The sequence below is a fragment of the Pectinophora gossypiella genome, chromosome 24, assembly GCF_024362695.1.
Source record: "Pectinophora gossypiella chromosome 24, ilPecGoss1.1, whole genome shotgun sequence".
Classification (NCBI taxonomy): Eukaryota; Metazoa; Arthropoda; class Insecta; order Lepidoptera; family Gelechiidae; genus Pectinophora; species Pectinophora gossypiella.
The window spans coordinates 1,270,298-1,284,565 of NC_065427.1; the positions used below are offsets into that span (position 1 = coordinate 1,270,298).

The following is a 14,268-nucleotide window of genomic DNA, read 5'->3' on the forward strand; positions in this document are numbered from 1 at the left end:
CACCATACGAATCTGCTATTTGTAGTAAAAGTACTATTATTAAGCCACTATTAGTTACGCCCTGAAAACTGTTTGTGGTGACATGAACCCTGCAGAGGTTTATGGAATTCTGATGGATAACTGTTTCTTGGATTCCTGTTGTCGCATTTTTGTGGTCGATTTCCTCGTTGGCGCGAGTGGGTCAATGCTGTTCCTGTGCTAAACTGAATATAGGAAGGCCTCACAGTATAAAAGCTAATTATTGCACATAAATGTTACAACAGCATTAGTGAATACCTTTCGTTGCTGGAAGGGTCTATGATAAATAAATAAATAATAATAAATAAATGATGTGAAACTCATAATAAGATGTAAGTTACCAACTCGATGCAAATAAAGAATATTGAATATTCTTCTTATCATGTGGGTTGTGAAGTGGAATACCAGCCTCATAAACCCTGGTGTCAGGGTTATGATTGCCGCCAAAGGCCCCTGACATGGCTCAAGTAACGATTACTCACTTACATCAGTAAAAGTAACCGGTACCAATGGCTTAACGTGCTTTCCGAAGCACGGATCATCTTAATTTTGGACAATGAGGTGATCAGCCTGTAATGTCCTAATCAAACTATTATCACTCGCTGATCACAAAGTGATTTTTGTGATATGTCCCCACCGGGATTCGAACCCGGGGCCTCCGGATCGTGAGTCTAACGCTCAACCACTGGACCATAGAGGTTGTTGAATATTAAAAACACCTGATTGCTAAATAGCAATTCTTCCAGGCAACCTTTTTATTCTGGCTGTTCTACATTACGTCATCAGACTACTTGACGTTCATGCACAAATTAACTTCGAGACTCATCTTTACCAATATTTGTCGCTCTTCTAACGGACCACATTGTCGTCTTCATGAGACTTAAATGGTCTAATTTAAATGCTCCTGATAATAGGCACGTATTATTTGCCGGATAAGTTTTGCATAGACTATTTGAGTTACCTTCTCAGCAAGGCGATGAATCTGGCTCAAATGTTTTTGTACCATTTAAAAACAATTATTTACGTAAAACAGTAAAACTTTCTTTCCATACCACACAAGGATCAATACCAAACGCAAAATCAACTCAAATTACATCACAGCCAATCTGAAATAGAAAGACATCTTTAACACAGACCACATCCTCTTGTGAATGGACGTTAGCTGGTGGTCTCAGTAACGCAAGACGCGTGCTGTAACATAATCCCTGTTTGTGATCTAGGCGCTATACAAACTATAGTTCCACGTTACCTTCCACCACAATCAAGTCTTTTAACAGGTCGTCGACCTTGGTTTTTCTAGGCTCTTGCGGTTTGTTGGGATTAGGTGAGTCAATTTGGTACGCGATTGCGATTATGTTTGGTTTTTGATGAGCCCGATGTACCGAACTGCTGTCATTTGGCGGATTTTTTCATGTTTGATACTCATTTTAATTAGAATACATTTTATTGCGTGCCTATGGTCATGTTCTTAACAGTCATGGTGTTAATAATGCCACTCACTGGTCACTCTCAGGCCTGTTGTCTTAAGTTTTTGTACCGGATGAGAGTTCTCAGCGTCCCATTTGTCCGGTCAAGTAGTTAATGTCATCTGTTGCAAAATTACAGCTATCCACGTCAATAAATATACAACATCTTCATTTCTTAGGTAACTTGTGCTAAATTCTAATGTTTTTTATTACTAGCGAGAATGCCTTTAAACTATAGTACTTATTCTTTTGACATTTTACTATAAACCTCAACGATGAATGAAAGTATCAATGGGTGTTTCCCATGGTAAGGGAGACTTGTCTAGTGACCGCAACCCATCTTGTGGTCTACACTCTACACCTTACAACGATCACACTGTTGATTAGTTTGCATTCATTCATGACATTATCACATGGGAAATTGTGGCTCAAATCATTCTCCTTGTCTTTTTAGAATTTGGTTTTATTATAACCTTTTCTTTAATGCTAGAACTCATCATTTTCTTGCCCTTATCTCACTCTCCCTCTCTAACAGCCTCCGTGGTCTAGTGATTAGAGCGTTAGGCTCAAGATCTGGAGGTCCGGGTTCGATTCTCGATGGGGACATTGTCGAAATCACTTTGTGAGACTGTCCTTTGTTTGGTAAGGACTTTTCAGGCTTGAATCACCTGATTGTCCGAAAAAGTAAGATGATTCCGTGCTTCGGAAGGCACGTTAAGCCGTTGGTCCCGGCTATTAGCCGTAAAAACACCTCCACCAACCCGCAGTGGAGCAGCGTGGTGGAGTATGCTCCATACCCCCTCCGGTTGATTGAGGGTAGCCCTGTGCCCAGCAGTGGGACGTATATAGGCAGTTTATGTTATGTATCTCACTCTTGATGGAGTCGGCGCAATATGTATTCCTCTTCCACTCATTTCTGTCAGTCGTCATCTCAGTATTCACACCTTTCACACACATATCTGTCTTTACAAGTATATTCATTCTTACCTACCTACTTATATTCAATAAATTACGTAGATATCTACAAACGTACACCTGTAAAGTTTATTGAGGTGGGTAGAGTTACTTTTTGATATACAATACAATACAAAAACGCTATTGCACACAAAAGAAATTACATAAACAATGAAATGTACAGTTTTATGCAATAAATAATTATTCTATTCTATTGTAAAAGTTTCTTTGCTTAATTATTGCACGATGTAAAAAATGGTGAAATAAATTCAGTAGTTGGTTGCAACTCAATTATTTCAGAGCCAAAGTCCATTTAAAACAGTGTCCGAATACCGAATACAGGATAACGAATGACTGCCGGTTTCGGACCGTCACCGAACTTATTTGCTGTTGTGCGCTTGCATTTAATCTGAATCAGTTTACAATTGTTACTTTTTCTTTCGTGTCACTTGTGAGGTGTCAGTGACTGTCCTGAGCCGCTTATAGCCATGACAGGGCTCATGTAACAACTACACACTTACTTAAGTAAATAGTAGCCGGGACCTACTGCTTAACGTGCTCTCTGAAGCACGGGTCATCTTACTTTCAGAAATTCTAATGATCAACTTGTAATGTCCTAACCAAACTAGGGATCACAATTTTTTGTGTTATGACCCCACCGGGATTTGAACTCGGAACCAACGGGTCGTGAGACCAACGCTCAACAACTGAACCGCGTAGGGCTGTGTATAGTATACACGTATTCCTCGCCAGTGCACAAATCCTGTAAACCACTTGATATCAATTATCTAAGATCCAAACATGAATCATCTTCTTAGAATGGATACAATCAAGTGAATTCAATATTTTAATTAAGTATGTTTATTTCTTTACGTGATATCATAATACAACGTACTCAAGTACTCACTTCGTCCCCAGCAACGAACGACTCGACAGGGTCAGTGGGCGGCGCGGGCGAGCCTCCATCAGCTGCCGCGAGCCCCGACGCTGCGGCGCTTGTCGTGCTTCAGCCGCCGGCGCCGCCGTACCCGCCGTACGCGCACTATGATGGTAAGTATTCATGTATCTAATAAAAACAATCTAAAAAAACATAATGTTTCTGTAGGATGCTACAAAAACCACTGTCTTCTTCTTCTGTCTCCTACACCTTTTCTAGTCGTTTCATCCCCTGTTGGGATGTAGAGCTCGAATAAAAGGTTTCTCTGTAGCTTGCTCCCATGACATACCGAGAGTTTTCAACTCTCGGTCAACCGAGCGTCGCCAGGTGTCATTGGGCCGCCCCCTTTTTCGTTTTCCACGCGCACCAAATCTCATCGCTCATCGCGACGGGTGTTCCACAGGTTTTCTAAGGACATGACTCTTTTGAGTAACTCTTTTCTAATAAAGAAAAAACAATATCTTGGCCAACGCCCTACGTTTATTTACGTGCTATTTTTTTAATGAAAGCCCTATCCAATGTTCGTACTAAAGTTTTTCTCCATGTTTCTGATAAAAGTGGAGGAATTGAAAGAGATGTGTTAGGATCGTAGCAAATGGAATCTCATGGTCTCTAACTACTCCTGAGTGATACAGATAATTTACTAATAGGCATGTAGATACGTATTAGTTATTTTTCTACTGCTATGTGAAATAGGTAAACAAAGCAAAATAGGTACATTTTTCAGTATCAAATCACAAAACAAGTCTTTGAAAATAATTTGTATAATAAATTCTCTGAAACAAAAATGTGCAAATAGAAAAACATCAATTCATTATCCCCATTTGCGGCGTACGCACGCAATAAAGACAAGATCAAGATCCACGCGCCGGAATAAAACAATGAGAGCGAAAACAAAAGTGGCCGAGGGAAACAGTTGAAGAATCACGATGGAAAAAAACGACAACGACTTTAGGAAAGCTTTCGACAAAGTCGAGCACGCCACTCCGAACCACTCCGAGGAAAATCTAATTTTCTCCTCGGACCCCGCTCCCGCTCCGCGTTATAACATCATAAAATTCATACAGAACCACCGAGTTTTCGCACTTATGCATATTAAAGGGAGGTTCTAAAATGGAGTACCGCAAGGCGCGTTCTGGGACCGCTACTTCTCTTTATGGCTTTGGTCTTTAATCTACCGCAATCTGCTTACTCGGGGGGTGGGAGGCAGACATCTTTAATAGCTCATTCGGGGCTCTATGCAAATAATTTTAGAGGGGGAAATCATACGGGCTTTGTCTGGAGGGGGTAACGAACCGAGACACGAGTCTGTGATGCGACAGAAGTGGTCCTGAGTACTTCAAACGGGTTTGGAGGCTTATTTCGGTTATAAATATTAAACTGTCACTCCGGAGGGAGGCGGGTGTTTGAGAGTGGTTACGCGTATAAACCTCGTTATGTCGAGCAAGGGGCGTGTTTCTATGTACTTACCCACTCATCCCTGTAAGGCGTGTCGGCAACAGATTTCGTATATTAACCAAGACTGAATTCAGTTACATTAAGATTTTTTTTACCTTAGTATTTTATCGTACAGAAATAATAATCATTCAGGACATAAATGTAATTGTTTATGAAGAAATGTTACTCAAATAATTATTTACTGACGATCAACCGTTACAGTATTCTTCTCCATCTGTCTTATAAGACCTCTGGTATGGCTCATGTAACGACTACATACTTAAGGTACCAAGATCCCTCGCAACTTTACATTTACATTTTATATATCTTTAACTTACAACAATGTTTTCAATTTTTCAGGCACGACGACACTAGCGAGCGAGTACGCGTATGCGGCGCCCTACTCACAATACTCCCCGTACGGCGGACCCTATTCGCATTCAGCTGCCACTGGATTGCTGTCCAAGTGGTAAGTATCTTGTAAAGAAAATTCGTTTCCTTCTCATAAATTCTCATTTATTCGCTTATTAGGATACCGACGTCACAACAAAGTGATTACTTAAGTCAAAGTGTTAGGTCAGCCATATTCATTATCCATACGCATCAACCCACTGCTGGATATAGGACCAAAGGACGTTACATAGGTTATCTATTATTCTCTAAATGATAATCATATTTTGTTGCGGTCCTTCGTTAATAATGTTGAGGGACATCTTAAAACCATTCAAACCTATCCGTTCTCAGTATCCAACAAAGTACAAAAAAAAACCTTAAATACCTCCATTAATAAAATAATACTCAATAATGAAACAGAAAATTAAAAAATAGTTGATTCGCTGAAAAAATTAAAATAAATTAATGTTTTACAAATAATTAACGTTTACAAGAACCAATTGCATTCAATCACCACGCATCCTCACACAAGCCTCTAGAGATTGTTTCAACGAAAGCCTTTGACCGCGTGTACATTAAGTAATTCCTCGGATTTTACTGCCTTTAAAACGATGGGCAGTTTAACAGTCGCTGGAAAACAAATGGCGCCGAGTGCTTTATAAATCTGAAAGGGTTTATCACTCGCAACGCAACCGCTGGACATTCGAAACGTATAGGTGTACCGCAGGGAACTGTTTTAGCACCTGTGTTTTTTATTGAAGGTTGGGTATTTAACTGACTTAATTATTTGTGCAGAGTGGTTGTAACTTATACTTTGTTTGATACTTTTATTTGAGAACGTAATATCGACAAATAATTTGAGAAGTTTTATACGCGGTTTATTTTTATCTAAATCATTGTGGTGTCATTTGTCTGTAAAGCAATATATTCCTTAAAGGATTCACGCAATTTAAGGGGACTTGCGTCCTTATAATTTTTCCGTCAACACCATTTCTTTTATAACTGTCAAAGCAGAAGTAACCAAAAGACTTAAATCTATAAGTCCACGCAACTGAAAAGTTTTAAAATGAGAATTGAAAACAGACCTATATACCTTCAAAAAATAATAATTTTCATCTTCAATGCTACTAATAAAGGTACCAATAAAAATCACAACAGTATCGTTAGATTCAATCACAGCCCCTCTAATACAAATTATTGCTACAGAAGCAAGTATCGCGGGTACAATGTACCTACGAATATTCTTTCGCGCATTTGTCGGCTCTTGGGTCCCCTAGAGACCACTGACAAAGGACGGAGCAGACCCTAGGGACAGGGATAACTTACAGCGTATTAAATTTAAGTGATTCCACTGAGGACCTTTTTAAAGTTGTCGAGGTGTAGGGGACTGGAATGAGATCAATATGGTCGAAAGCAAAAGAACTGATCGAACCAAATAAGAATGGTACATTGATAATTATGTTTAGCAGAAATGAAGAAAATAAGACATTAAAGTTTCTTTAAAAAAATAAGTTTTGTTGTTAATGAGCGACAAAATTTCCTGATGAATTAAGGAATGAAAGTGAAGGAATGCATTTTATGAATGTTAAAATGAAAATTAGATTAATGGTAAAAACGATACATTTGCACTACGTAGCACTATAACAGCCATCTATAATGATATAACATAAGTCATAACATACGCTCGCTACTATATCCCAATTGGGATAGTCAGAAGTATAGCGCAATTTGAACTAATTATCCACACCTCACCGAAGGATGTGGGATAATTTGGTTAAAAGATATAAATAATAGTATATACCAAGTTGTTTATATTTTGCAATATTTATAAGAGAATACAGTTAATAATTAATTTAATACAAATATTGTTTGTTCTCAGATATCAAAGGACGCCGTGCGAACAATAGCGGTCGGCGAACAACGAACAAAACTAAGTGAGAATGGACACTCTTTATACAACACATTTGTGAGATCTTTGCGAGTAGTTAAACCCTTTTTCATTCCTTTAGACAATTTCCATTATGTAGATAAATTAATGTGACAAACGTGTACAATACGGTTATTTCTTTTTTTGTAATTCATCAGTGATGTGGTCAGTATCGCTATCAACTTTGCTTTCTGAAATTTTAATGAATTATTTTCTTTTAATGAATTGTAACGAGAAATTCATTCTTACTCATTATATTTAGTAAAAGATTTTAAATATGGAATGAGAGAGCCAAAGTGTTGATAAGTCTTCATTAAGACTAAGATGTAAATAATGTATTTTAATGAAACTTAATGTAATTCATTAATGTCATAAATTAGTGATAAGGTGATTCTCTTGTTTCTGTACCTCAGATATACAAATTATGATGTCGATGTATTATGCCAGCATTGTTGGATTTCTTAGTTATTCCTCAGTTATTATTTAAGCTGTCTTGTGCACAAAAATATAGATTCTTGCATTAAGTATATTAAATCGTTATAGTTATCTAACTTATTTTGTATTGTTAATACTTAATTATTTAAAACAAATGCTCCAAAAACGTAGCTTCAAAACAAATGTATGTGAAAGTCATCCATTTAGTGTATTATTATTTTAGATTATTTTGAAATTACAATGAGATTATTCGTGTTTTTATTTTGTACTTTTTATATAAAAAGTTAGTTTCTAGTTATATGTATACAGCTTGTTCAATTGTTTCGTGTAAATTTAGTACTTGGCTTGCTGTATGCCATAAAATAATATATACAATTTGATATGTTCAAATCTGACTAGATATGTTATTTTTATTATTAGTTGCCGAGCCTATCATTTCCGTCCATTGTAACTTTATTTTCTCTCATTTTTTTGAGATTTTTTTTGTGTAAATATTGCCTTTAGGTGTTTTTTCAGTAGCCCAATAATCACATGCTTTTAAAAAGTATATATTTTTATTTTAAAACGAGCGTTAACACATACAGTTTAGAGGAACGCCAAAGACCTAAGTAATATAATATCTTAACCCAGTAAATACATGTCTAGTGGTTTTAAAGCAATATATTTTCGCCAAAGATTCATTATAGTGAGTCGTTTTATTAAAAGCAGATACACTAAAAACCCAGATTTTAATACCTCAATTTATTTCGTATTTTTTTATATTCCTTTTCTTTTTATCAAATGTAGAAAGGCGCATTTCTTTTTATTATTTCCATTTATTAATAATTACAATAATTAAAAGTATTTAAATGAATTATTATTTTGAATTAAATGAATTCAATGCTCACCCTGTAAATGAATTCTACTCATATTTTAATACATGTTGTATATTTGGTCTATTTATTATAATATTTTAATTTACTTTGAAGTTGCTTTTCGTTTCGAAGGCATATCGATATAAGTGATAAAATCTCACGTCATTTTGTAACGATAGTTGAATAAAAAATATTTTTTGTTTAATTTGTACTAAGTATATTTGTAAGGCAAACGCACCAGTACGAAATAAAGGCATATGAATTTATAAATGTGGGTTTAATTTTATTTCAGAAAATAAATAGCTGAAATCAAGGCTTTATGGTCCTCAAATCTTTGCCTGTCTTAGTTGAGGCGAGTTGAAACAACAACGACAACCAAAAATAACCTGTTGTCCTGTCACAACAAAACCAAAAAAACTTAAAAGGAATAATGTTAATTTATAATTCATAAATCATTGCGCCTAGTGTACAAGCAATAACAATGCAAATAAAAACAGGTACTTAAACGACTTTGAAGGTGTTTCGAACATCGATTATTTGGTTTCCATTAACTTAATCACATAAAATTACCAGAAATAATACGAAATGGCAGAAGGAAAAAGTAATAGTGATAGTTATTGCCCTAAAGCAGTAATAATTGAGCCTGATGAGGAGGGCAGTTGTCCAGATCTATCTAAAAAGAAATGTCCTGTTAAACTAAAATCAAGGGAGGAATCTAAAAAAAAAGAAAAAAAGGAGGAAGAACTTCCAGAGTGCAGTGATGATCCCACAGTGGTACACAGTGATAATCCTTGCAAGACAAAAAAATGTGGAAAGGTGAAGGAAGCAAAGAAAAAGTGTTAGATGAATGGTTTTCAGTAGTAACATATCATAAAAGTGAAATTCTAGAAAACAAAACCACACACGTTCTTATGGTGAGCACAGGTCTAATCTGATCGTGGGGGGGAAACATTCAAATTCGAGAGCTAGGAATTGAACTTACATCGCAGAGGTCATCGATAATAAGCTGTGCCCAGATCGTGAACTTTTCTTTTGACATCTTTCAACCATTTTCAACAAGTCCCTTTTACTTTTAATATTTAAAAATCACAGCGACTAAATTCATACATTTTTCTTGTAAATACACATTTTATTTAATTATTATTATTACTTGGAGAGTAAATATATCCTGGATATATTCTCTTTGGTTGCGGGATGAAAAGTTCATTCTAAATATAACTAACTATGGAAACGGAAGTCCGTCTGAAGGCTGTCAAAAAAACGGTCTGATAGCATATTAATAATTATGGTTTTTTCCAAGATTTTGACATCACATTAAAATATAAATTTTCACAACTTTGTTTCCAAAATGAATTTTCTCAACATTAAAATGTAAAATTTCCAATCCGACAGTGAAATGTTCTAAATAAACAGCCAGTTTGCAAACATTTTGGTAACATGTGGTTACATACATTGATCTAAAAGAATAATGATTTTCATAATTCAAAATTATTTTTAACAATAGATAATTCTCACTATTATCACTAAGCAATAGATTATTTAAAACCATAAAAGATGCCGAAAGAAGGTAAGGATAAAAGTTGCCCTGATCTTTCTAAAGATAAAAAAGAAAAGGAAAAAAATTGCCCCGATCTTACTAAAGATAAAGATAAAGAAAAGGATAAATGTCCTGATGTTAGTACGATGAAAACTGTATGTGGCAAGAAAAAGGAAGAAAAACCAAAGAATGATGAATCGAAAACCTCTGTATTAGAAAAAGGCAGTCCCTGTAGATTGGTGTCGGCCACACCGACAAAAGATGAATGTGCTCAACTTAAAAAAGAAGCTAGCAAGAAAAAGGATGATGATGCGTGTAAGATTAAAGATCCGAAGTAAAAGGAAAAGTAGCATTATTTGAAGATAACAATGCTACACAGTTGGCGCAAAGTAACTAAAGCAAGCCGGGTGATAGCCACCCGTTTATCGCAATCCGTTGTTTACTGTCTGTTATTATTTCTTGCTTAACACTTTTTGCAAAGATATATTTTTCTTTTCTACCAATAAACAAAATATGATTACATACAATCTTCTTCTCAACAGTATTTTGTTAAGAAGTTGATGAAATGTGTTTTTGAATAACTTTAGTTTCTAAATTCATAACTGCGAACTAACTCTTTCCTTAAATTAAAATGTTATTACACACTTATGGTATATTTTACTTTACCTAAGTATAAAACATTCTTGTTCGGTATCGGTCAGGTCAAAACCCAATTGACCCCCTATTGGGTCTAGTCAACTTCCCATTTGGTTAAACATGTTATAAGTCAGATGCGACTTCTAATACAAACTAATGTGAGGATTTTAGACCAGCCTGATGGATAAATTTACCCGAGAAACAAAATTAAGATTTAAGTACGTGAATTGCTTCAAATAAAAACAAGTAGACTCCTGAGGGAGTACAAAATCACTGACTCGCGTGATTTGACAAGTGCCGCCTTTCAGCTGCAAGAGGCGAAGACTCATCCCAAAGTAGTTTTATATAAACTTGTCGCTTACAGTGTGGTAGCCGCTGACGAAAAAGTTTGAAAAAATACAAGGTACCTCATATAATAAAGATAACATTTCATACTTGAAACAAATCCGTTAAAAATATTAATTTATTTGGCGGAGCTAAATATTATAACATGCATTATGCAGGCTCTATGATGCAGACGAACAATCCGGCGCGAAAGAGAGACCTCGTCGATCATGACCACCACTAACTACTCACCGTTAGGCAAGTGTTGCACACAGACTTGAAGCAATCACAATATAGAAGTTTATGTTGCTTAACAAATGCTGCTAAATAAAAAAATATCACAAAGGATCCTCTTTTGCCAAGCAAATGCTGCATAGTAATTATGCCTTAGTCCTCACCATAAACAAAATAACGTAGCAATAATTACCAAATTGTGACGGAACAAATGTCACAACAATGTCATGATAGTAATTAGTAATATTAAAACTGATCAAAATGCAATAAATGACCTTAGCCTAGATATTCGTTTTACATAAATAAAAAAAAAAATAGGAAATTACTCAAAGAATCATAATCAGCAAATATGATTTAGATTTTGAAAATACTCAAAACATTGAAAGTTGAGAACCACTCAAGATGTCCAAAGACGATACAAGTTGCAAAAGAAACTGCATTCCAAAAGGGTCAAAAAGATTTCTTCCAGGCAAAGTTAAATGCAGTGACACCAAAGTTGTTGAGCCAAAAGAAGTAGAGAATCTTTGTAAAGTTAAACCTGTCCCACCGCCTCAACCGAGTTGTGAAACTCAGCAGCAAAAAGATATATTTGACCTTGTGGATTGCGAAAAAAAGGCAGAAAGAGAAAAGACTAGTACATGTGGACTAAATCCAAAGCATGAAGACCCTTGTGAGAAAAGTACTCGATGAAACACAATCTAACTGACATGCTCTTGAGAGAAATTTTGTTTCGTATGTACGTTATGTATCCTTTTAAGATTACTAACTTCGATCTATACTTTATCCGAAACTGCAGGTCTACTTTTCATCAAGAAAAATTAGGATTATAAGATTATGAATTTTGTAATTTTAATTTTATCTCTATTACTATTGATCCTTCTTGAAGAAATGGGACGTTGCAACTGCTGCGATTGAAAACTTATAAACCAAGGAGGATGACAACTAACAATGCATACTTTTTGCCTCATCAGGAAAAAGACAAATATTTACATGTATAGATGATTAATAAAAGAGACTACTAAAGTCACTTCCGTGAAGTTCCGTCACCTCGAAACGTTTACAGTCAGAAACAACGTAATTTTAACAGCAAAATGTACTTTAAATTGGTACGTAAATTAAATAATGTGTAAAAGTGTTGCTTAAAATGAAACCGTGAACAACACCAAGCTTTATCCGAAATGGGCTGCAAAATCCAAAGAAAATAAACTCTAATCTCAAATATAACCTTAACAACTCTCAAAATAACACAATAAGAACTCTAAAAAATCGAAAGTAACTATTAAGAAATAGTACCTACATCAATTAGTAACTATAGTAATGGCAGATAAAAAAGGATGTAAGACAAATGAACCACCAAAACGGGGCTGTCTTTACGATCCGCCGCCATGTGAGGACGATAAAGTTGATCTATGTAGTAGAGTCGATATAAGAGGGTCACCAGTGTGCAAAAGAAAAAGAAGTGGTAGTTGTCTTGAGTGCCAAACAGACCCAGAATGTAAGCCATGTGTGATAGAAGAAGATGAAGAAGATGAGGGGGCAGAAGGATGCAGTGCTGGTGAGCAAAGGGTATCAAGAGACGGGCCACCATGCAAAATGGACACAAAGAAACCAAAACCATGCAAGTAACATAAATAAAAGATTACGAAGCATTGAGGCATTGAATCCTGAAAAGTTCAAAACCTACATAAATACTTGAATGAAGAATACCTATCTTCAATACAAAACTTTGCAGTTTTAGATACTTTAAATATTAAATGCACAATATTACACGATATAAATAAAATCCATAACATGATGTTGATTTATTTTCTGTTTCTTCGAATTGATAATTAGGTCGCATAATTACATATTTTGCAGTAACAATGTGTAGTCAGATTTTTTTGCGTCTTTACTACTTGGCATTTACTACTTAGTCAGACAAATGGGGATTGCTGAGGGCTTTCACCCTGTAAGTACAAGATTTAAGACAGACCTGAAGGTGATCAGTAGGGCGCGAACCTCTGCTCAGGGCGTCGTCTGAGAGGATTATATTGGGAGAAAAAAAAAATTCAAAAAATTCAAAATTATTTATTTTTCAAAATTGGTTTACAAAGTTAGCGCTTTTTGAACGTCAAAAAATTAAATGACATATTGGTGCTAATTCCTGTAAATACCATCTAATTTTATTTTAAGTTATATCTGTCATTTTCTTATCCGCCGAAAAGGAAAGGGACGGGTAATCGACAAGCATAAAATTTATGGAACACACGTCAATTTTAAGCACAAATCTAAACCAACCGTCTAAAAATTTTACATCAGTCAATAACCCGACACATTCATTTACTCATTCTTCCTAAAATTAAGAGCTGTGAATCATCCGTCCCTTTCCTTTTCGACGGATATGAAAATGACGGATATAACTTAAAATAAAATTAGGCGGTGTCTCCAGGAATCGGGGCCATTATGTAACTAGCTGTAAAACTACTACCACATCGGAATCTGTAACGCTGAGGAAAGACGTGGCCAGAAAACCTCCCAGCACAGGGCCCTAGTCCTACTGTTTCATGTTTTCCTTTCTTTTCTTTTTTTAAATCCAGTTTGTATTACATAATTTATAGACTTAAATACAATGGTATTCCAATTACAGTCGGTGGAATGAAAGTGAAAAATAAAGAGTTTATGTGACTTTATCACAGAAACAGTGTTTTATGAGCTCCCTGACAGAAGCAGGCCTGTCCACCTGGAAAATCAATAGTCTTAGTATTTCAATAACAATAACCACCTGATGAGGAAATGAGGAAAATCGTCGTCCACGCCAGCGGGGTTAGCCTCAGGGTTGAAGGTCAGCGGTACCTTTAGCCTATCAAGAAAACTGGAATAGTTTAATCGACTGAAACAGTCTTAGTAGTAGAAACCAGCTCACGAAAATTGTTATCGTCATAGGCGTCAAACTTCTACTGCAGACTGACTGTTAAGTTAACATACTGTTAAGTCTATTAAGACATGAGAGGGTTTTAGAAATATACATTTATTATAGATTTTTACATTTCTTCATTATTATCCGCAAACTACGAGTACTCTCAGAATTGACCAAGTTACAGCTTGTAGTTAGTACATAATTATACCTACCAACCACT

At 35.6% G+C, this 14,268-nt stretch overlaps 1 protein-coding gene across 1 annotated transcript in view; it reads left to right on the forward strand.

Moving 5' to 3' along the window:
• LOC126377883 (paired box protein Pax-5) overlaps nucleotides 1-8,447 on the forward strand; it is a 114,578-nt gene extending 106,131 nt beyond the window's left edge. Inside the window, exons 10-12 of the mRNA XM_050025934.1 lie at nucleotides 3,357-3,488; nucleotides 5,173-5,281; nucleotides 7,085-8,447. Of these exons, the coding sequence (XP_049881891.1) occupies nucleotides 3,357-3,488; nucleotides 5,173-5,281; nucleotide 7,085 (242 nt within the window). The 3' untranslated portion in view covers nucleotides 7,086-8,447. The remainder of the gene's footprint in view (nucleotides 1-3,356; nucleotides 3,489-5,172; nucleotides 5,282-7,084) is intronic.
• The last annotated feature ends 5,821 nt before the right edge of the window (nucleotides 8,448-14,268 follow it).